This window comes from Myxine glutinosa, chromosome 11 (genome assembly GCF_964187855.1).
Source record: "Myxine glutinosa chromosome 11, kmMyxGlut1.1, whole genome shotgun sequence".
Lineage (NCBI taxonomy): Eukaryota > Metazoa > Chordata > Myxini > Myxiniformes > Myxinidae > Myxine > Myxine glutinosa.
The window spans coordinates 127,304,352-127,329,197 of record NC_136271.1 but is presented as its reverse complement, the minus strand read 5'-3'; the positions used below and the strand labels follow the sequence as shown (position 1 = coordinate 127,329,197).

At 45.5% G+C, this 24,846-nt stretch overlaps 1 protein-coding gene across 1 annotated transcript in view; it reads right to left on the bottom strand.

The window, feature by feature from the left end:
• EXOC4 (exocyst complex component 4) overlaps positions 1–24,846 on the bottom strand; it is a 314,735-nt gene that overhangs the window by 206,070 nt on the left and 83,819 nt on the right. The window contains exon 5 of the mRNA XM_068131080.2: positions 21,029–21,272. Coding sequence (XP_067987181.2) covers positions 21,029–21,272 — 244 coding nt within the window. The remainder of the gene's footprint in view (positions 1–21,028; positions 21,273–24,846) is intronic.

Here is a 24,846-nt window from a genome sequence, read left to right as displayed (position 1 = left end):
GTTGCTGAGAAAAAAAAAAGAAGAAGATCTGATAAGTGTTGTACTTGTCGAATTATGACGTCATAACAAAGGCACGAATGACATCATCATTAACATATCTTATTTCCCATGGGGAGTAGTTGACAATGAGCCAGGTCTCAATTTTTTCCATGGAATGGTTTCAGATATATGGAGGTGCGAAGTTTTTCCAAGATGGCGCCTGTACCATGTGACCTATGATGTCATACTTATCATTAAAAAAATTATACAGGAGGAGTCACTCATATTCTGAAAAATTCGTGTCCATCAGACTAACAGTGGCAGAGGAATTTTTTTTTTTCATACTGATCGAATCATGCGTTGTACTTGTCGAATTATGACATCATAACAAAGGCAGAAATGACAATCATTAACTCCCCATGGGGAGTACTTGACAATGAGCCATGTTTCAATTTTTTCCATTGAGCGGTTTGGGAGATATAGAGGTGTCACGTTTTTCCAAGATGGCGTCCATATCATGTGACCTAAGATGTCAGTCATCATTATGAATAAATAAAAAAATTCTACAGGGAGAGGCATTCCTATGGTAAATTTGTAAAATTTCATGTCAAACAGATCAACGGTTGCCAAGAAAATGAATTTTTAAAATGTACACACGTACGCCGCACACGCAACCGAATGCCTAACCCCGCTTTTCGCTTTGCGAGCACAGGGTAACAACCCCATTCCTGTCAATAGCCGTGGACACTACAAATTTGACACCGTAATCCTTCAAATCTTCTTTGAACAAAATGAGACTTCCCAGGAAACAGCAATGTTTTCCTTTTCTGTCTCTGTCTCTGTCTCTCTGGGTCTCTGTCTCTCTGGGTCTCTGGGTCTCTGGGTCTCTGTCTCTCTGGGTCTCTGGGTCTCTGTCTCTCTGGGTCTCTGTCTCTCTGGGTCTCTGTCTCTCTGGGTCTCTGTCTCTCTGGGTCTCTGTCTCTCTGGGTCTCTGTCTCTCTGGGTCTCTGTCTCTCTGGGTCTCTGTCTCTCTGGGTCTCTGTCTCTCTGGGTCTCTGTCTCTCTGGGTCTCTGTCTCTCTGGGTCTCTGTCTCTCTGGGTCTCTGTCTCTCTGGGTCTCTGTCTCTCTGGGTCTCTGTCTCTCTGGGTCTCTGTCTCTCTGGGTCTCTGTCTCTCTGGGTCTCTGTCTCTCTGGGTCTCTGTCTCTCTGGGTCTCTGTCTCTCTGGGTCTCTGTCTCTCTGGGTCTCTGTCTCTCTGGGTCTCTGTCTCTCTGGGTCTCTGTCTCTCTGGGTCTCTGTCTCTCTGGGTCTCTGTCTCTCTGGGTCTCTGTCTCTCTGGGTCTCTGTCTCTCTGGGTCTCTGTCTCTCTGGGTCTCTGTCTCTCTGGGTCTCTGTCTCTCTGGGTCTCTGTCTCTCTGGGTCTCTGTCTCTCTGGGTCTCTGGGTCTCTGTCTCTCTGGGTCTCTGTCTCTCTGGGTCTCTGGGTCTCTGGGTCTCTGTCTCTGTCTCTCTGGGTCTCTGTCTCTCTGGGTCTCTGTCTCTTCCGTCCTTTTCTCCCTTGTTTTGTATTATCTTTTTGGGCATGTACAGCATCTCAAATATCAGGCTTTGGGCTTTTTGGACACATATTTGAAATGGTCAGTGACATGCTGAGCTGCATCCTGACATGAACTTGGATGTTGGATGCACTGAGTAAAAATAAAAGAGACTTTCAAGTGCTAAGAAACAATTGCAGTGGCAGAGTTTGTGTGGAAAATGATAAGGCAACACAAGTATCCGACAATAAAAAAACAACAACTGGTCCACAGGAATATCGGAATGCAAGTCACAGATGATCACAGCAAATACAGGTGTAGTCCATCACAAAGATGGCAAGACCAGTCTTGCAGAAAAATAAAAATAAAGGTCTAGACTCCACACCACAAAAGCAACGAAGATGAAGGCTTCCTTTTTAAGAAATCAACGATCAATATTTCAATCAAAGGTTACAAAAACAAGGAAAAACAAAATACAAATCACCTTAGGGTACAGTAGCGGCCAAATGGCAAGTAACGTGGACTGAAATTTGAGAGGTTGCGGGTTCAAATCTCATTAAAGGCAGTTTGGAGTTTGGAGGACCAAAGCAAGAACGAAGTCCCTATCAGAATGCAAGCAAAAATAAATAAATAAATAAACACAGCTCAATAACCTTCAGTAAAATAGTCTCGTCTCCAGGAAGTTCCAGTCCTGACACACTTCAGATGATTCTTAATGGTTTTAGATTTGCAGATGAGCATTTAGCCAATACTCAAGGGGGGGGGGGGGGGGGGGGGGAAGCAGTATTGCTCAAAATTGGCCGAATCAGATTTTTTAATGGATATAAACCACCTTTAGAGGCCATTTTTCCCCGCAAAGCGGGGGTTGGCCTTTTTCGGGAGCCGTGGTTGTTGTTGTTTTTCGGTCCCCTTTTTGAAGCAATGTTTTACGGCCGGATGCCCTTCCTGACGCCAACCCTGTTTGTCGCCTTTAACGACAAACAGGGAATTACCAGTGAGCTGGTACTCAATTAGCCGACCTCGGAAGGATGACAGGCTGAGTCAACCCCCCTGGCGTTAATTCAGCGATCGACCGGGATTCGAACCCAGGATCCTAGGATCCTAAGCCGGCACCCTAGCCGCTAGCCCAACACCAGGGTTAGATTTTTAAATGGATATGTAATAAAATATTACCTTAGCATGAGTGGATGCTAAACATTCAAACATCACAAAGTGGGAATTAACAACTAAATACAAATACATAGTGACCAGCAAGAGATTCAAGGGTCAGAAAAGAGGTCGGATGGATAGTACTGGGTGGGAGAGCCCGTGTGTTATTGTGCAAAGAGGTTCTGTGAATCAATAAACTCAAGGGTAAGGTTAGAGAGAATAAAAGTGGCATGGCAGTCAAAAGTTAAGGTTTGGGTGAGGCCACAATTCGGAAGCACAACATAGATTCCTGAGTAAAAACCATCCCTAGGGCAACCGACAATGGCAGGTGGAAAGAGCGGGATGGGCCATAAGGTCCGAAGGGCACAGCTTGACGGCAGGAAAAGTAGCGAGAGTTTCGAAATGTTGCTCACCATCAAAAGCATTAATAACCAGGAAAAGAGGGCTATGTCAGGGCCAAAGACCGAAGAACCACCTGGGAGTTAAGTGTTTGTGGATTTGGAATCGGTGTGAGCAAATCTCTAGAAACGAGAGAAGGCTTCAAGTCATGCCAAAAGTCCCAGTGGATGGTACACAGCAAAGAACGTCTGAAGCAACATATGGAAAAAAGAGAAAGACAAACGTAAGGGTGTGCAGCTCTCACCGGCTAGTGTATCAGCTCAAAGGTCAGATGGGTCAGCAAGATGAAGAAGACAACAGAAAATAAAAGTCTGATGGACACGGACACACACACACACACACACACACACACACACACACACACACACACACACACACACACACACACACACACACACACACACACACACACACACACACACACACACACAAACACACACACACACACACCTCTTCCTCCTCCTCCTGCACCTCCACTCCACCAATTTGAAATAAAAGGGAAAGAGCAGACTTTGCCTCGGGCTTCTGGCACAGAGCAAAGAGCCTGAGGGTTGGTCTGCTCTTTCCCCTGTTTGATGTAAAATCAGTAGAATGGACCTTAGTACAAACCGATGGGTCCCAACCGTCTTATTAACGGAGCATTATAATATAAATATTATTTATTCTTGAGGAAATTACTTTGTGAGATGATGCTCTCCAGGTAGCCAACGACGCAAAACTGAGACATGTCTGGGCAATCACTCTGCAGTCGTCATCTACTTGGATAATCAAAAAAGTTTAAAATAAAAACAATGACAGCATCACCTCCACCTCTCCTTCACCCCAAAAAGGAATAGATTTTTTTTTTTTACTTCAGGAAAGTGTATTCGCTTGAGAGTGCAAGTGTATCCATCATGGCGATCTTTCCTTCCCTCCTGCAAAAGATTCTCTGAGAGAGAAAAGGAGAAAGAGCAGTCTCTGTCCTTCTTTGGAAAGGTGAGAGCGATATTGATGAAACCGTCACGAATGGGCTTCAATTAAACGAGTTGGATGAGTTTTTGCAATCGCTTCATCTTTTCAATTTTTTTTTCTTCTCCCTGCACAGCAAATGCTTGTGGAAGACAAGGACAGAGAGTAGCAGGTGAGCACACCGACTGAGGAGTGAAAGGTAACAGGTGAACAAAACCACTCCAGTAAGGGAATGGAAGTGGAAGAGAGGAAAATGGGAATGGGGTGAAAGGAGTGGATGTAAACTTGTATCTGTCCTTCATTAATTAATATTAATATCCTCATATCTACTGGCTTGTTGGTAATTCATGAACTTGTCATCTGAATGGAGATCAGGTGGGTTGACCTGCGGGGCAGTAATGTGACAAACAGAGCAAAAAGGTGATGTTATGCGACGTGACTGATGATCATGCAGACAGGGCAAACAAGCATTGGACTTGATCACACACGTGCATTGCACAATAAACAAAGTTTTAATAAAAAAATAAAAAAAATACGGCACATCTATAACAAATAAAGAACAAATCACATAATACATGTATTTACCTGAGGTGGGCACAATTCCTAAATGTCGCACGGAATTAAACCTATAACGTATTGCCACAAGGATGGTCACTAAAAAGCAAGATGGATGGGGATGGTGCCATTCGCAAATGCGGTATATAAATAAACTTCAAGCAGGAGTAAAGTGCTGGGAAAGTAATTGCTCGGCCAACCCATACAGCTTCGACATCATATTAATAATAATAATAATAATTCATTTATTTATTTTGTATAGCGCTTTTCAAGAAGCCCAAAGGCGCTTTGACAGAGTGGAAAACATAAAGCATAACAATACATGAAAACAACAATTGCAAAAAGACAAGAATCAATAGGGAAATATTTAAAGCAAAAGGAGGGAGGAGAAGAGATAGTCAGGGGTTAAACGCTGTGGGTTGAATGTTGAATGCAGTGTTGAACAGGTGGGTCTTTAGTGATGTTTTGAATGTGGTGAGTGAGGAGGAGTCTCTGATGGTGTGAGGTAGTGAGTTCCAGAGGGTGGGAGCAGCGATGGAGAAGGCCCTGTCCCCCCAGGATATGAATTTGGTCCGGATGGAGGGGGTCAGGAGGTTGGTACCAGCAGAGCGGAGGTTGCGGGTGAGAGTGTGTCTGGAGAGGAGGTCAGCCAGGTAGGATGGGGCCAGGTTATGGAGGGCTTTGTATGTCAGGAGGAGGATTTTGTACTGGATTCTCTGGGGGATGGGGAGCCAGTGAAGCTTGTAAAGGACAGGGGTGATGTGGTCATGGGTCTGGGAATGGGTGAGTAGACGGGCAGCGGAGTTCTGAATGTATTGGAGTTTATTGGTGATTTTTGAGGGTGAACCATAGAGGAGGCTATTGCAGTAGTCCAGACGGGAGGTGATGAAGGCGTGGATGAGGGTTTCTGCAGCCGTGGAGGAGAGGGATGAGCGGAGACGGGCAATGTTTTTCAGGTGAAAGAAGGCTGACTTTGTGATCTGTTTAGTGTATTTGTCGAAGGAGAGGGTTTGGTCAAAGATGACGCCAAGATTCCAGATGTGAGGGGAGGTGGATACTGAGATACCGTCGATGTTGAGGGCAAAGTTATGGGTGGATTTTGTGAGCGTTTTTGGGCCAATGATGATTATTTCAGATTTATCACAGTTAAGTTTGAGGAAGTTGATTTGAAGCCAGGATTTTATTTCAGTGATGCAGTTTGTCAGGATAGAGTGGGTGTCGGTGGAGACGGACTTGGTGGAGATGAAAAGCTGGATGTCATCGGCGAAGCAGTGGAATTGGAGACCATGACGGCGGATTAAGTGACCGAGGGGGGACAGGTAAAGGATGAAGAGGAGGGGGCCAAGAACTGAACCTTGGGGGACACCTTGGGGGAGGGGAGCAGTGGGGGATTTGCAGTTATTGATGGAGATGAACTGGCGTCTGTCAGAGAGGTATGATTTAATCCAAGAGAGGGCAGTGCCGGTAACGTTAAAGGTGGATTCAAGTCGGGTGAGGAGGATGGTGTGATCGATGGTGTCAAAGGCAGCGCTGAGGTCGAGGAGGACGAGAATGTTGAGGTTGCCAGCGTCAGAGGAGAGGAGAAGGTCGTTGGTGATTTTGAGGAGAGCAGTTTCAGTACTGTGGTTGGAGCGGAATCCGGATTGGAATGTTTCATACAGGTTATTGGCAGAGAGGTGATGTTTGAGTTGAGTGGCTACAGCGCGTTCCAAAACTTTTGACAGAAAGGGTAGGTTGGAGATGGGTCTGAAGTTGTTTAGGGTGTCAGGGTTTAGACCAGGTTTTTTTAGAATGCGGGTGACAGCAGCAATTTTGAGGGAAGGTGGGACGATGCCTGTAGACAAGGAGGAGTTTATTGTTGCAATGATAAGTGGAGAGAGAGCAGGGAGGGAGGCCTTGACAAAGCTGGAGGGGATGGGGTCAAGAGTGCAGGTGGCAGTTTTCATTCCTATGAGGAGTTCAGAGAGGTCAGTAGGGGAGACCGGGGAGAATTGAGACAGGGGAAGGCAGGATAAGGGGGGGCAGGTGGTTGGAGGGGGAGCGGGTGCGGCGGTGGTCAAGCTGTTGTAGATGTTGTCAATTTTGCGTTGGAAGAAAGAAAGGAAAGAGATGCAGTTGTCTACTGTGAATGACTGGGTGGTGGTGTCCAGGGGGCGGAGGAGTTTGTTTATTGTCGAGAAGAGTGCTTTTGGGTTTCCGGAGCCAGAGTGGATAATTTGAGAGTAGTATGCGGAGCGGGCGTGGGAGAGGGCATCTTTGTAGTGTTGTAGGTGGTCCTTGTAGGCTTGGGAGTGAACTGTGAGACCTGTTTTATTGCGGAGTCTTTCAAGTTGGCGAGCACGAGTTTTCATCAGGCGGAGTTCAGGGGTAAACCAGGGAGCAGAATGGGTGAAAGAAACTGTTTTGGTTTTTACAGGCGCAAGCTGGTCAAGGCAGGAGGAGAGAGTGTGGTTGTAGTAGTCAGTGAGGTCGGAAGGGGTGTGGAGGTCAATGAAGGGAGAAGTGGACATTTTTTCAGAGAGGGTGGATGAGAATGAGGTAGGTGAAAGAGCGTTTAGCTTACGGAAGTTGATAGTGCGATAATGTCTTGGTGTTGGGGTGGGGGTGTTGATGGTCATAGTGATGGCTAAGTGGTCAGAGAGGGTGAGGTCGGAGCCAGAGAGATGGTGCAAAATTAATCCAGTGGAGCAGACAAGGTCCAAAATGTGACCACGGATATGCGTAGGAAAGTTGACGTGTTGAGTGAGGTTAAAGCAGGTGAGTAAATCAGTGAAGTCAGTGGTTATTGTGGAGTCAGTGGAGTCCATGTGGATATTGAAATCACCAAGGAGGAGGATTGAGGGGGAGAGGGAACATAGCTGGGTCAGAAAGTAGGAGAAGTCAGACAGGAATAATGGGTGTGGTTTGGGAGGGCGGTAGACGACAGCCATGACTGCCTGCGTGCGACCAGAGAGTTTAAAAGCCAGGTGTTCAAAGGATGAGGATGAGGCGATGGGGATGAGGCTGGTCCTGATGTCTTGACGGTGGATAACGGCAATTCCACCACCTCGGCCCTCCGAGCGTGGTTTCTTGACGTAGGAATATCCATTGGGTGTGGTGAGGTTGAGCGTGTAGTAGTCCAGTGGTTGTTGCCAGGTTTCGGTGAGACAGAGAAAGTCCAGTTTGTTATCCAGGATGTAGTCGTTGAGGATGAGGCATTTGTGTTGAGGGACCGGGTGTTGAACAGGGTGAGCTTGATGTTGTTTTGAACAGCGGGGATGAATTCAGGTGATTTAGCCAGGGTTCGCAGGCAGGAGGTGCGATTTTGTGCGTTGCCGTGACCAGGTGTGCTGGGACGAAGAGTGAGAGTGCGCTGAGCCGACCAGAGGACGGGGATGGAGTGAGCCGATTGTACATATACAAACTTACGACCGGAGCCACGGTGAATGTACCTGGGTCGTCGGAGGAGTCCATTTGATTTGATGGCAGAGATGCATGATGGGGTGGAGCGGGTATTGAGCAGAAGGAGCCTTGCGGCGGAGTACCGCAGAGCCATGCCAGGCAGGAGCGGAGAGGCGAGCACGAGGCCAAGGTTGAGGAGGTGAAACAATGGTCCCAACCCACGGGAGCAGGCCCAAGGAAACGAAGGAGACGAAGGAGCCAGGTAGGTGAAGCCAGGAGCAGAGTCGGGACCAAGCAGAGGGCAGACAGGAGCAAAGAGACGATCACGAGGCCAAGGTTGATCACGGCAAAGCGGGAAATGCAGCGGCAATCAACCGCCGCCGCTACAAATCAAGATCACGGCGGGAAAACCGCCGCCACACCGCTGCGAAGGACACAACCCACGAGAGCGTGCCCGAGGAAACAGCGAGCAGGCGAAGGAGCCGGGTAGGCGAAGCAGGGAGCAGAGCCGGGACTATGCGGAGGGCAGACTCAATGGCCAAAAAATCCGCACGACCACCAAAAAAGCAAGCCACAGACAGTGGCCCAGTCGAAGAAGCGGCGAGCATGTGACGCCTGCGTCCTCTTCAGACCGGACCGGAAGCGGAAGCCCCTCCCAAGACTTCTCTACCCTCACTCTTCTTCACTCTTCCACTCGCTCAACTGTTTAGCCCTTCTGAATAATCGGCAAGCATTTTCTAAACCTGCCTGCCGGATGGAGTTGCCCGATACATGATGGCATATCCCCACACAGGTAAAAACTAGTCCCACCAAACCAGGCCCAAGTGACTTGATGGGATACTGTAGGAGAGAGGGGATCAAGTTGTGAGGGAGGGGTTGAGCAGTTATCATGAAAAGGAAGGGGTGGTTAGTGAGCCTGGATTTTGGTAGTTCAAGAAGAAGAGGGTTACTGGCAGAATGTATGCGCCCTGTAGAAATATGGGAGGGACAGAGTCAAAAGAGTGCAAAGGATGCAAGACCAAAGAGGAGGCGGAAGAATACAGAGAGACCACGCACCTGTGTGCACTCAGCTTTGTTGTGGAGGGGATGCCAAGGATTTTGAGGGCCTCGCTTTCCATGGCATCAAGAAGGGAAATATGTGAGGCAGGGATGCCAGCCCAAAGGAGAGAGCATTACTCCATTAAACTGCAAATGAAGCCTTGTAGGTTGTCAAAAGTTAAGAACAGCCGAGGAAAAAAAACCTGCACGACGAAGGATGCCCAATTAAGGCTGGCCTTGGGCACTATCTCAGAAATACGGCCTGCCCAATAAAGATCATGGCAGATGGTGAGGCCCAAAAGTTTGAGTGACTTCACCTCTTCAAGTGGTTTGTTTAAGAGGTAGATGGAAGGATTTGCGAGACAGTCATTTCAGAATGACAAGGTGTGCGTATGGGAATTGTTGAGGTTGAAAGACATTCCAAGCGTTGGACCAGATTCTTGGAGGGAGGAGGCTGCTGCCTGCCCGTTTGAAGGATGAGAAATAATACAGCAGAATATCGAGTCATCAGAAAAAAAAGATAGGCCGGATTTTCCAGGGAATCAGAAATCATTGATGAAGATGAGGAACAAGACAGGGCCCAAGACACTGCCTTGGCGTACTCCGGCTTGACAGGGAGAGAAGATGAGAGAATGGCGTTAAGAGCCATACGCTAAATATGTAAGTGAAGCAAGTCCATGATCCATGAGAGGAGGTGGCCTTGGATGTCATAAGCAACTAGATAGTTTTGCGATCAAGGCCAGCTGCCAGACTGTATCAAATGCTTGAGACATGTCCAGAGATGGCCTTGATCTCATGTTTGAGATTGAGGGCTTCCATCCATTGTTGGGTGAATAGAAGCAACATGTACAAGGTAGAATGACCGGGCCTGAAACCGAACCGAGGGTCTTAGATCAGTCCGTTGGACAAAAGGAAGGATTTGATATCAAAGCATGATTGTAAAGGCATGATTCCAAAACAAGATTGCAAAACAAACTAAAACGGTACTCGGTAGAGTGGATACCTCCCTCCACCAGGCTGAACAGTTTACGTTTTGTATCCCACTGATAGGCCGGATCTTGATCCAGACCTGAACCAAAATCGAATTGGCTTGTTCTTGTCACCTAACCAACTCCTCCACCTAAGTTTGCCATAACTTGTCCGCAACTTTTTGAAATATCCTGCAATATATTGTCTTTGGTCCCATCTCGTAATTCAAAAAGTTATCGTTTCTAGATCTGGATTTGGGTCTTCAACAAAATCGAATCAATTCGTCCTCGTCACAAACCCAACCTCTCCACCAAGTTTCGTCCAAATCCGTCCACTACATTTTGAGACATCCTCTTCACAGACAGACAGTATGGGTGAAAACGCATATCAACTGCTTCCTGCACCATTCTTTTTTGACGCCTGTAAGAAAATGCACCAGGAAGAGGGGATTACACAAGGAGGAAGAAAATGAATATAATAAACCAGCACCAAGTGATCAAGAAAAACCGTCACAGACATTACTGTAAAAAATTGGGGCAATGCTCCTCAGCTCACTTGGTAGAACCAGGGAACCACCGGTCGGTGAGGATGACCCATGAAATACATAAAAGAGAAGAAAGTACTGTATATACTTATTTTGGGGACAAACCCCTGATGTTTTTTTTAAAAATTGCTTAAACAAACTTTAGTGCATCGCAGGTGATGAAACTTGTGGTCAAGTTTCATCGAAATTGTGTGTGCAGTTTCGGAGAAGAAAGCAAATACCTATTTTGGGGAGCAGGGGGTTCAAACCTGGACCTGCTTTGACCCCCAGGTGTACCCCCTTAGACTCTGATTTTTATTTATTTGATGTTTTTTTTTTAATGCCATGAACACACTTTGGTACATCATGGGTGATGAAGGTTGTGGTCAGCTTTCATCGAAATCACGTGTGTAGTTTCGGAGAAGTTCCGAGTGTTTACATACAGCCTGCCTGATCACTCACTGACTACCTGAATGACTGCGCGATGCCAAATACCTCCTCTGAACAATTTTTGTTCCAGGTGAGGTAAAAAACGGGCAATTGCAGGCAAAATGCCGTATTTGTCCATTATCATCACCTTTTGCAAAGATCAGTACCATTTTATGTGTCCGAGAACCACTCTCCATTTATCTGCACAACCGCAAGTCATGTGGAATTAACTTTACAATGCAGCTCCGTTTCAGTTTCAGGCCTTTAATATTGAAATAATCAAGCCATGTTTATGCCCATCATGCAAAGATGGAGGCACACAAAATCTTGACTCACATTTGTCAAAGTATTTTGTACACAAGGGTCGAGGCTTATGGAGGAGCTTAGAGACAAAGGGCAGCAAGTTTACAGAATACCAAAAGGTAATGGTGAGGGGGGTGATGGCTGGAGAAAAAGATGTTGATACAAGAAGAAAAGGAGGAATACCACCAAAATGAGTAACAATGGCTCAAAGAGGAACAGAAGTGGAAATAATCAGCACCACTTGTAGGGAGAGAGAGAGGGAGAGTGAGGGAGAGAGGGAGAGCGGGAGAGAGGGAGAGAGGGAGAGTGAGGGAGAGAGAGAGAGAGAGAGGGAGAGTGAGGGAGAGTGAGGGAGAGTGAGGGAGAGTGAGGGAGAGTGAGGGAGAGTGAGGGAGAGTGAGGGAGAGAGGGAGAGAGGGAGAGTGAGGGAGAGTGAGGGAGAGAGAGAGAGAGGGAGAGAGAGGGAGAGTGAGGGAGAGAGGGAGAGTGAGGGAGAGTGAGGGAGAGTGAGGGAGAGTGGGAGAGTGGGAGAGAGGGAGAGAGAGGGAGAGGGGGAGAGTGAGGGAGAGTGAGGGAGAGTGAGGGAGAGTGAGGGAGAGTGGGAGAGTGGGAGAGTGGGAGAGAGGGAGAGAGGGAGAGAAAGAGGGAGAGAGGGAGAGAGAGAGGGAGAGAGGGAGAGAGGGAGAGAGGGAGAGAGTGAGGGAGAGTGAGGGAGAGTGAGGGAGAGTGAAGGAGAGTGAAGGAGAGTGGGAGAGTGAGAGGGAGAGAGGGAGAGAGGGAGAGAGAGAGAGGGAGAGAGGGAGAGAGGGAGAGAGAGAGGGAGAGTGAGGGAGAGAGGGAGAGAGGGAGAGTGAGGGAGAGTGAGAGAGAGGGAGAGTGAGTGAGAGTGAGTGAGAGTGAGTGAGAGTGAGAGAGAGGGAGAGAGAGGGAGGGAGAGAGGGAGAGAGGGAGAGAGAGAGAGGGAGAGAGAGAGGGAGATAGGGAGAGAGAGAGGGAGAGAGGAAGAGAGGGGGAGAGAGGGGGAGAGAGGGGGAGAGAGGGGGAGAGGGGGAGAGAGGGGGAGAGGGAGAGAGGGAGAGGGGGAGAGGGGGGAGGGGGAGAGAGGGAGAGAGGGAGAGAGAGAGAGAGAAAGAGAGAAAGAGAGAGAGAGAGAGGGAGAGAGAGAGGGAGAGAGGGAGAGAGGGAGAGAGAGAGAGAGAGAGAGAGAGAAAGAAAAAGATATTCCATCGACCATCAACTCGTCAATTGCTTCCAACATCCTGTTGGTGTTCATAGAAAGTCACCAAGTATTCATCTTCTCTCGCTGATGCTCGTGACGAAGTGCAGAATAAGCTTATACCAGATTTTGTGACATACTGGTTAGAGTGTCTGCTCCAATTAAGGAAGGTCAGAGGCAAGATTCTGACCATGGTCTAGTCATACCAAAGACTTCAAAATCGCTATGTGCTGCTTCCTCGCTCAGCATTAGACGGTAGAGCACGGACATACCCCATGGGTTTGCATTAATGGGGAAGAATTTTCTCCTTAATTTCCCCGGTGAGTACCGAGAGAAAAGCGCCATAACAAAGATGCTGTCGCCGGTAAGCAGACTCTCAGCGTGGTCTGGGAAGTGATGTAACGTCCACGAATCCCTATGGCCGTGTTTGTCTGAAGTCAAGTCCATCACTTCGTCTGTCTCATGTTTGTGCGATTGTTTCAGCTCCACTGGGACACTAAGACCCTTTAAGACCAAAAAGTATGTCGGCTTTTGTCGGGTGCCATTCATGTGATCAATGACTCTGAGAACTTTTCGGTCCTTTGATTGAAGTGCACTTCTTTAAGTATATCTGTACCGATGCTTCCGAGAGCACTTCAACGTTTCTGATAGCCGTGAGGTTGTAATGTTCCTGTGACAAGAAAATTTCAGGCTTCTGTCACATTGAAAATAAATGAGGTGGTTGTGGAAATCGAGCTGGTTTCACAACTGTTTTATAGAAACCGAAAGTTTTTCAGGACGTCATCGACTGTGAGGTGACTGGAATGACAATTTTGGGTGAATTGATTTTACTTCTTACTTTTAAGATCAGAGGATTGGAAAATCGTTTGTCTGTCTGTTGGTATCGCAGACGTGGTCAAGTGTGCCGTCCACAATCGAGCTGGAATAGGCGTGGGTCCAAAAAATAAATTGCACATCTTTTTGGATTTGAATTGGAAATCAGAATCTAAGTAAAATAAATTGACAATATGGGATGGAACTTTCAAAACGGGAGTGTGGGGAGTGGGGGAAGGATAAGGGAACAAGTATATGCTTTTGGACTTTAGGCTTGCAATTGACAACTGAATAAACTGTCCTCCTTAAAATAGGAAGGGAGGGGGAAGGGATAAAGCACGGAAAGAACAACGGGTGTCAGACCAGAAAGGAAGTGGGAGAAGACGGAGACCACGCTTTGTTAGAGACTAGTTGGTCCATTGGACCAAATTTTTATCGGTCTTCACGGCCTTGTAGCATACCTGCCTGCTGTACTGCTTGAGCATTAGCTTACCTTTCACGAAACACAGATGTGTTTGGGCCAGGTTGGGGATTACATGTTCGTTTTTATTATTGCCAAATTATGTTACTCTTATTTTGTTGTTAATATTTTTAGTGTTAATTAATAAATGCTTTCTTACAGTGTTATCATTCTTTTTGCTATTTATTTTGTAATCATAATGCCATGCCATGGAAGGACATATTAAACTGTTCCATACACCTCAACATGGCTTGCGTTTAAAACATGGGAATTACTTTGGATTCATTATAGTTAATTAGCCCAATCAACTCAGGAGATCATGACGATCATGTTGGTGTATCACATTCCACATCTGAAAGCTCAAGAAGAACTCCACATAAAACATGCCTAACACACACACACACACACACACACACACACACACACACACACACACACACACACACACACACACACACACACACACACACACACACACACACACACACACACACACACACACACACACACACACACACACACACACACACACACACACACACACACACACACACACACACACACACACACACACACACGAAGGGGGTGTGGCAAGGATGCCTTGTTTCTCACTCCCCATTGTTCTTGATGATTTTGTCATCTGAAACCACCTGCGACAATTCACGTGCCTCCATTCCGAAGAGGAAATACGTCGACACCTTGGAAGGTAGCGATGGCAGCGAAGGAGGCCAGAAACAACTTGCCTTCGTCTCCTGGAAAGCAAATCCAACGGAAGGACATCTCATTTCCTTTCACAAAGCCCGAAACAAGTGTGTCCACCCTCAGGAGAGCCAGGAAACAATATCTCTCCGTTCCCAAGACCGAACTCTCTTATCTGTCTCCCTCTTCCAAATCCTGGTGGCGTCTGGTCAAATCTGTTTCTGGTGTTTGTTCCCCCTCCATCCCCTCCCTCACCTCAAACGGCTACACAGCTGACTCCGCACGTGAAAAGACTGAATGCCTCAACTCTGTTTGCCTCTAAATCTTGTGTCCCAAACCTATCCCTCTCTGCACCCACCTGCTCCTGGACTCTGTGTCCTTTCCTCCTGACAAGGTGGAAAAGTTTCTGTCAACCCTCGACTCTGATTCTGCAACTGGACCTGACGGCATCAGCCCACGGGTCCTAAAATCCTGTTCTTCCGCTCTTTCACTCCCTCTCTCTGTTCTCTTCACCCTCTCTTTTGCTCAAGATCATCTGCCATCTGCTTGGAAATCAGCCAACATCACCGCTTTGTACAAAAAAGGTGCAAAAACAGATCCTAGCAACTACAGACCAATCAGCCTTCTCCCAATTATCAGCAAAGTCATGGAATCCATCATTGCTTTGGATAGGAAATCTTTCCTCTTCTCCAATGGCTTGAACTCTGATCATCAATTTGGTTTCAGACCAGGTCACTCGACTCTGGACATGCTGCTTCTGCTTTCTCGACAATTGATGGAGGTCCTCAATGCCAAACAGGAAATCAGAGCCGTCTCCCTAGACATATCACGTGCCTTCGATACGGTCTGGCACCCCGCTCTGCTCACCAAACTCTCCTCCTTTGGTATCCATGGAAATCTCCATGCATGGCTGGCGGACTTCCTCTCTAGTCGTAGTCAACGTGTGGCCCTGAATGGGTTTCTCTCATCTCCTCTTCGTGTTCAGGCTGGAGTTCCCCAAGGCAGTGTTCTGGGCCCTGTGCTTTTTCTGGTCTTCATCAATGATCTCTCTGACTCTCTTGAAAATCCTCTCTATCTCTTTGCTGATGACTCTACTCTCTGTCGCTCCATTCCTCATCCCTCAGATCGGCAGTCTGCAGCCTCCTCACTCTCTGCAGACCTGGACAAAATCACAGACTGTGCAAACAAGTGGAACATGTCTTTCAATCCTGACAAATCTAACACTCTTCCGATGTCTCTCCGAAAAGACCGACTGGACAACCCTCCCATCCACTTTCTGAATAATCCTCTCCAAGAAGTTCTGTCACTCAAGCTTTTGGGTCTCACTATCTGCCATGATCTTTCCTGGGAAAACCACATTTCAAATCTGGCCTCCAAAGCCAGTCGCCGACTGGGCATCCTCCGTCGTGCGAAGTCCTTCCTTGGCACACCTGAGCTCCTCACCACATACAAGGCTTTCATCCGCAGGTCAATGGAATACTGCTCTCCCCTCTGGGCTGGTGCTCCTGCCTCACACCTAGCTCGTATTCACGCTGTTGAACCAAAGCGTTCAGAATCGTTGGAATCTCCCGCGATGAAGCTAACTCCGAGGGCCTTTCACGCACTCACCGCAGGCAGGTTGGTGGTCTTTCCGTCTTCTACCGACTCCTCTCCGGCCTTGCCCCCGAGCTCTCTCTGGGCTCTGTCCCCCAAATATTCCTACAGGTCGCACAAGATCTGCCTGCAACCCTCTTATGGTTAAACTGCCAAAATCAAGACTCTGCTCACCTTCACTCCTTCATTCCTCTTTTCTCCCACCTCTGGAACAAACTCCCTCACTCTCTTCAATCCCACTCCTCCCTCCAGGTCTTTAAAACAGCTGTTCACCACCATCTCTTATCTTCCCCCATCCAAAACCTTGATCTTTTCTACCCCCGCTAATTACGCCCCAAATCCACTTTTTTGAAATACCAACTTCTGGAAGTCCTTGGTGTCCTTGTGTTTTATACTTCTCCAACCCACCCCCCCCCCCCCTCCCCTGTCCACGCCTCCTCCCCCCAAGCCCTCTCCCTCCCACACATCTCCCGATGTCCCTGCTCTCAAATGTTGTGTTTGTCTGCTTCCCCTTCTCTCCCCATCTTGTCTACCGCTCCCTCTTTTTATATATTTTGTTTGTGTTTGATTTATTTGTGTGATAAATATTAGCTCTTTCACGAGCCTCGATTCTGTATACAAAAAAAAAAAAAAAAAGGAATTTAGAGGCTGAAAAGCATGAGCAGGTGTGACACGGAGAAAAGGCCCATGCTGAACCGCCGACATGCGAACAGCAAGGTGGGCTCAAGAAGTGTGGAATGCACAAATAGACATTGCTGCAGTGAGCCAAAGGTCAAAGAAACGTGCACACCTCATAACAGCCGCAGCCACTAAAGAAGCGGCGAGGCTACCATTTCTGATGAAACGACTAGCGGTCCCTGTGGTGGCACCTGGAGAAGGAAGAAAGAGAGCACGAGGAGGACTATCATGGCGGACATAGTACATGGTGTGAATGGCAGAGGGAGATACCGGGAGGCCACGAGTAGGTTTACCGAGACTGTGGGAAATGTCGAGTCGGAGGGAAATCACCGCATGGGGCCAAAGGTCAGAGACACATGCACGGCTCATAAAAGCAGGCTATGCGTCCCCGAGCGAAACAGCGAGGATAATATATCAGATGGGATGCTAAAAGCTCCATGTAGCGGCACCCAGAGTAGAAAGAAAGTGAGTGTGAATGGGAACATCGTGGCAGACATAACACATGGTGCAAACAACAATGGGATCAACCCTTGAGTGGTGCAACAGAAGCCCCGTTATTGACTCTCGATGGGGCAAATGTGTTGGAGTATTAAAAAAGAAACTCAGAACAAAGGCTCACAGGCCCCCAACAGAGAAAGCTCTGTATCAAAAAATCAAAAGCAAATTGTCCACAGCATGGATCGACGATAAAAAAAAGCTTTTGACAGTGTCCCATATTCATGGATGAAAAAGTGCATGCAAATGCACAAGATAAATCCCCAATGAAACCAGCTGATCGAGAAAGCCATTGATATATGGAATGCCACACTAATCCTGCAGCACTCAGAAGGAAAGATTGAAATACCAAGAGTAAAGATACGACGCAGGATCTTCCAGGAGACAGCCTTTCCCCTCTCTCGTTTTACCTGGCCCTGGACACACAATGTAAACTCAGTCATGAGCAAAGACACGGATGAACCCGAACATCCAAAGAAACAGAAAAGGTGACGCATCTACTGTATATGAATAATGTAAAACTCCTTGCACCGGACGACGAAAAATTTGCGAAACAACTGAAATGAGTGAAACGGTTCTCTGACGACATCCAAATGGAATTTGGCCTAGATAAGTGTGCCAAGTACACAATCGTGCAAGGTAGACCAACAAAAATGGACAACATAAAAATCGATCTAGATACAACAATACAGGAGCTAGACAACGAAGCATCTTTAAAATACCTTAGAGGAGAAGAGGGCCACCAAATTTGTCATAAAAATGCACAAAACAATTATCAAAGAATACCTGCATAAAATGAGGCTGATCCTGAAAACATATCTCACCCAAAGAAACAAAATCAAAGCCATAAACCAACTAGCTGTACCAGTGTTCCAGCACAGCTGCAGAATAGTAAACTGGACACAAGCAGATATCAAAAACCTAGATGGGGCAAATGTGTTGGAAAAAAGGAAACGCCTCACTATCCACAAAATGTTCTCCAAAAATCACATCATCCAAAGAATGTACCTGCAGAGGAAAAAAGGAGGTAGCGGCCTGATGGAACTCAATCAAGTGCACAGGACGACAAATGTAGGATTAGCAGAGTCTGTGAAAAGCTCAACAGACTACTGAATACAATTTGTGCAAAAGCACAACAAACCAAAAAAGGTATCTCTCACTCACCTTGCAAAAAAACTTCCAAAAACATGTGCAATTGGAAGATGTCACACACCAAACCGAAACAGCAATAAATACAGCCCCAACAATTGCAAAAAAGACAAAATAAAAATCCAAGATTAAATACCAGCAGATTAAAAATATAGTGAGTAGTGACAGCTAGAAGAAAGACAAAAGAGCAGGGAAATAAATAATAATAAAAAACAGCGTTGGACAGATTGAGGATAGAAAAGAAGGATCACTGGAATGGCGAAGAAGAGGTCAGTTTAACTGGGACGGAGAATGAATCATTATTAATACCCAAGACCAAGGAGACGACACCACTGGCTTTAAAAAGATGGCAGGACTGAGTCAATCAGAAAAGTGTACTTTCTGCAAGGTAGAAACAACGAGAACGGCACTTTCGACGTCACGGCGTCGACTGATATGCTTCCGCCCACATTATTATATAATTATAATACTTGGATCAAGTTTGATTTAAATCCATTCAGCTGTGCCCAAGTTAGCACATTTTTACCTGACATGACCTCTGACCTTTTCCCTATTGACCCCAAAATTTCATCAGTTCATGTTTACATCATTATAATACCTGTACCAAGTTTTAATTTAAATCCCTTCAGCTGTTCACAAGTTCTCAAATTTTTACCTGACATGACGTCTGACCTTCGACCTCAGAACCCCAAACTCTAATCAGTTACTCTTTACATCATTCTACATAAGTGTACCAAATTTGGTTAGAATCCCATCACTGGTTCACAAGTTATCACGGTAACAGTATTTTTACCTAACATGACCTCTGCCCCTTGACCTTGTGACCCCAAAATCTAATCGGTTCATCTTTTCCTCATTATACATACCTGTGCGAAGTTTGACTAAGATCCCGTGAGCCGTTCTCAAGTTGTCGCAGTAACAAAAACCTGTCGCGGTAATGAAAACCTATCACAGACGGACGGACGGACAACCTGAAAACATAATGCCTCTGGCGACTTCGTCGGCGGAGGCATAAAAAGCATGAGTCACCTCCTATCAGGATGTAAAAACTCATGTCAGAGCAGCTGTACACCCAAAGGCACAACAAGGTATGTGGAGTAATCCACTGGCACTTCTGCAGAAATTTCAATATCCCGGTTCCACAAAATGCGTGAAAAACATGAACCAAAAGCAATCACTGAAAACAAGGACGTCATGCCCACATATGACCTGATGATCCCATCGAGTGTGAACATAAAAAAAATAAAGCATTGCGACCGGACATAGTACTCAGGAACAAAATAGAAAAGACAGCATTGCTGATTGAGATGTCAGTACCTAGTGATTTTGGCCTAAATAATGCAGTAATCAAGAAAATGACCAAATACCAAGACCTCAATAATTAAGTGAAAAGATCCTGGAAGCTGAAGAGTGCTGAAATTGTACCAGTGATAACTGGGGCAATGGAAATGATAAAGAAGAACCTTACAGGGATCTTGAAAACCACCACTGGGAACGTTACCACAAACAAACTAGAGTTTGAGGCTGTACAAGGAGGGGGGTGGGTGTGGGGGGGGGGGTAGTGGGGTGGGAGGAGTGGGAGGGGACCCTCAGCGACAATCCTGAAAAGAGCCTTTGGAACAAAACTCTGAGAACAACACAACTTCACAACTTAGCCCATGAATCATATTGGATTGAAGAAAAAAAGCCTTAAAAAAAAACAAAAAAAAACAGAAGTGTTGCCTCGCACCAAGTCCTTCTCAAGACTGCACGGGGTAAGTATTCGATGAATACCATCTAGTTATTATTGTAAAAGGTTGATTTTGGAATTTCAAAAATGGTGATCTTTCATTGTCCCTCAGTACCAATCCAGATCAAGCAGTGTTAAACTTACAATAGTATAATGTCCCAGCAGTCTTGGATCAAAATTAAATTCGAGTTATCAAGGAATGTTTAGGACCTTAATGGAAAAACGAACACAAGCACGACAAAGCACGATAAAGGGTCTGAAAAGAAACAACAAGCAGCTTACAACAGCATACAAGTTATTGATGTTGATGAGTGATGCAGTGAAAGATAAAAACGGGAAAATTTAAATAAATGGTAAAACACAAACACAGATTCTGAGTTGCCCTGTATGGTGTTCGTATCTGAGTGAAACTTGGAATTCCAGATTCAAATTAATACACAGTTCTGATTTGTCCATCGTTAAATAATGTTCTGATGATTCAAGTAAATGTATTTGTATGGAATACGATTATTGTCCAACACCTTCATGATACAATGACCAGTTTAAGAAGCCAAAATGGTGTTTGCTTCTTGATGGAAATGCTAGCTGTCTCCCAAGTATCGTTCAAAATGTAAAGTTTGGAAAGAAAAACAAGAATCCCCAAAAAGGTGATCACTTTGCAATTACCCTGTGCACGTAAGCATCTTTGACTCATCAGTATCAATCAGCGTCAATAAAAACGCAAAATGTCCTGATTGGATGATCAGAATTTGAGAGATCAATGCAGAATAAAACAGATATTTACACGACGTAGTTCAATCAGCGTATACAGGAAACGTTTCATAAAGAGCAGCAGCATACAGCAGGTCAAACCCAAATAAAAAAACAACATCAATGTTTATCTCAACAACAAGATAAGTTTCCTTGTTAGTTGATTTTGCCATATTAATTTGAAGAGTTCAGGAAAGAAAGAAAATGTGACACGGCGAAAGCATGGAGGCTATTTTTACCAGGGTTGGTCTTCCAAGGTGGTGTTCTTGCCATGTTGAAATGCACCGTCAGCCACTTGTGTGGTGGAGCGACGGACAATCTGCTGCATCTCCTTCTCAAAGTTCTCTTTAATGGCCTTCACGGCCTCTGGAACCTTACGAAGCTTCATGAGTGCTCGCACAAGTACAGCCATGAACACCACACTACTTTCCTCTGGGTCACCCTCTTCCTCCTCTCGTACATGCCACAGGTCAAGCTCATCACCTGCATCCAAGGTAGAGGGGTGGTCGTGGCAGCAGTAGTAAGTATGAAGGAACAAACATGTTCTGCCTAGGACCATGAAGGTGACCATTTCACTCAAAAGGCCTAGTTAGAGAAACGAGTGCGAGCAATTAATAGAAAGCGAGAGCCTCATCGGTTCCTCCTGCCAAATTAAAGATTGTCAAATAATTTCATTCAATCAGGCAGCTCGGTGACGGTGCTCGTAACACCATGGTCAAATTTCTGGAGGTAAGCAGTCTCCATTAAACTGCACCTCATCAACACACCAAAACGATTTTTTAAACGCAAAGTAATCATTTTTTAAGGCAGTAATGAAAGGCCAGTCCTAGTGGAAGGAACCTGCTGATCCAGAAAGTAACCGTTTCTTTTTCCAAGACTTAGGTCGTGGCATTTAAGACGCCGAGACAGCATGGTAAAGCAGTTGCCATCAAGAGGCCAGTCATTAGAAGCAGCACAATGCAGTAACTGCACAAAGTAACTCGTTCTTTTCCAGATAACAGATGGTGGGATGAAAACCCAAAACATCAACACAAGCATTTTGCACCGCTTGCTATATGAACCAACGAAGAGAAGGTTGGAGTTGAACTGCTGCATGCCTGTCAAACAAAAGTAGGAAATAGTTGAACTATCGCATGCACTAGTGGCTGGATGATGGCACTGAACTGCAATGTGAGTAACGATGATGGTGGCTTCTGCAACGGACAAGAAGGCAGCACATATGGAAGTGCTATGCAATCATTTTTGATTAAATGCTTCAGACATAGAGGTAGATGGAAAGTTTCAGTTCATCAAAACCCGATCTTTCGGGTTAAGCATACGCTTGTTTGATGCATCAGGAGTTGTGACTTTGGGAATTCCAAGAACCACGTGCTGTGTTAATGTATCAATCGTTTACCAAGGTCTTTGAAATGGATGCAAAACATGTACTCATATATCCTGATGTCAAAGTCCTTTAATTAAAAAACAAGCAATCTAGTTTATAATTATCAGTTGATTTATATTGCTGACCATATCAAAAGGTCCGGATGTGCACCCGTGCTTGGCTTTATGCTCGTTGGAATACCAATTGTGGTGAAGATTAAAAATAACCCAACTTGGACGGGGGTACATTTAAAAATACACAAACGGTACGGCACCATCTGTGCTCAGCAACTGAAACAGTGCTCAGTACGAGGCAAAACGTATTATGGTTCTCTCAAGACATTTAGTTTGGTTTGCTCTTTGTTGTTGAAGTGTGCGGCGTCACAATGCCGAGATCAAAAGAGCTCTCTGAGGCCTTCAGAAAGAAGGTTGTAGATGCCTACGAGTCTGGGAAGGGATTTAAAAAGATCTCCAAACAATTTGAAATCAATCATTCGACTGTCCGGAAGATCATCTACAAGTGGAGAAGATTCCAAACAACTGCCAACTTGTTCAGGCCGGGCCGCCCCAGCAAGTTCAGCCCGAGAGCAGACCGCAAGATGCTGAAAGAAGTCTCAAAGAACCCCAGAATGTCATCACAGGACCTACAGGTAGCTCTTGCCACTGTTGATGTCAAAGTGCACGAGTCTACCATTAGAAAGAGACTACACAAATTTGATCTACATGGGAGGTGTGCCAGGAGGAAACATTTGCTGTCCAGAAAGAACATCAGGGCAAGACAAAAGTTTGCCAATGAACACCGTGGCAAAGACCGGCACTTCTGGAACAATGTGCTCTGGACAGATGAGTCAAAGGTAGAGCTATTTGGCCACAGTACCAGAAGACATGTTTGGCGAAAACCAAAGACAGCATTTGACCACAAGAACCTGATACCAACGGTAAATCATGGTGGTGGAAATATTATGGTTTGGGGCAGCTTTGCTGCATCAGGGCCTGGCAGCTCACCATCATCAAATCCACTATGAATTCTTCATTGTACCAGAGGGTGCTTGAGGATAATGTGAGGCCATCTGTCGGAAAGTTGAAGCTCAACCGAAGGTGGACCTTGCAACATGACAATGACCCTAAACATACCAGTAAATCCACCAAGGAATGGCTGAAAAGAAAGAAATGGAGGGTTCTGGAATGGCCAAGTCAAAGCCCGGATCTAAATCCCACCAAGATGTTGTGGGGGGACTTGGAATGAGCTGTGCATCCAAAAAAACCCTCAAACATCCCACAGCTGAAAGAATTCTGCATGGAGGAGTGGGCAAAAATTTCTCCCAGTCGATGACAGAGACTGGTAGACAATTATAAGAAACGCCTACTTGAGGTCGTTTCTGCCAAAGGGGGCAATACCACCCATTAGAGCCAAGGGTGTACTTACTTTTTCCACATGCGAAATTTGCATTTATTTTTATTTAAATTATACAACGGACTACAAAATGTAAATGTTTCATGATATTTGTTATATTATATCACCTTTATCTATCAATATTGTTGAAATGAAGATCAAATAGCTGTATGTTGAAATATGTTGAAAAAGTCTAAACTTTACATGGGGTGTACTTACCTTTTCATGTGACTGTATACTTTTTCAACAAGTACAGTAATGCGCAAATGACACTCACCCAGAGGGAGGGTAATCTGCCAGTTTTAACATAATTGGCATATTGGGGGTCATGGAATTGCCTCACCAAAATCAGAATGATAGATTTTGGCAGTTTTGACAGGTCAATGGTTTACAATGGCAACAATTTCACCCCTTCATAATGAAATGGGACTTTTTGTGATTTTCTTGCCATACATGCAACAATCATTTTCCAGTATGTCAAATTGAAACTTTCACAGCTTATTTGCAGGTATATGTAGCACATGTCTGTAAAATTAGGTCACAACTAATCAAAGGTCAAGGTCAAGGCCATCTGAAGCATGCAAAACACCTATTTGAACAAAGTGGTAAAATCTACCAGCCAAATTTGTTATGTATAACGTTCAATCATATAAAACACTTCACAGGTGAAATTTTCAAAATTGGCAAATTGCTGTTTCTATGGCAACTATTCTTCATTTGCATTTCACTAGTATAGTGCTACGACGTCTTACTTGTTAATGTTAATAGTACACCCGCTCACTATGGGAGCAACAAGAAGGGTCATTCCTCTTTAGGGTATATAGATAACAGTCGCTCTATGGTCAGGTCTCAAGAACATTGGGTGTGTGTTCATTTACCAAGTTTCTTGTGGAAAGATCGCCAGGTGGTTTAAGCATTCAAGCAAGCAACACATTAAAAACCGTTATGGATCAGCTGGCATGGAATGCTAACTAGCTGCTTGGCAAATGAGCACAACCCGGGCTTCCTCCCCTTCAGTTTCGTGTTAAACAGCAAGAGCGAGTTTCAAAAGTTATCTCCGAAAAACGCCAAGTGAGCGGCAGGAAGCGTCATGTTATTAACCCAACACTTGTGGGGTATATAGAGTACAGTAGATCTTCGCTCAGTTCTGTAAGTAAAACTTACCTCACGGATGTCGGGATTCCTCCAAATTTCTTTTTTAGTGATATAAAGATCATTAGTGACTGTTTAAAAAGCTAATCACACGTGTTTGTGGTTTATAATATTTTTACTTCTGGTAGAGGTCGTTGGGCCATTGCTCCC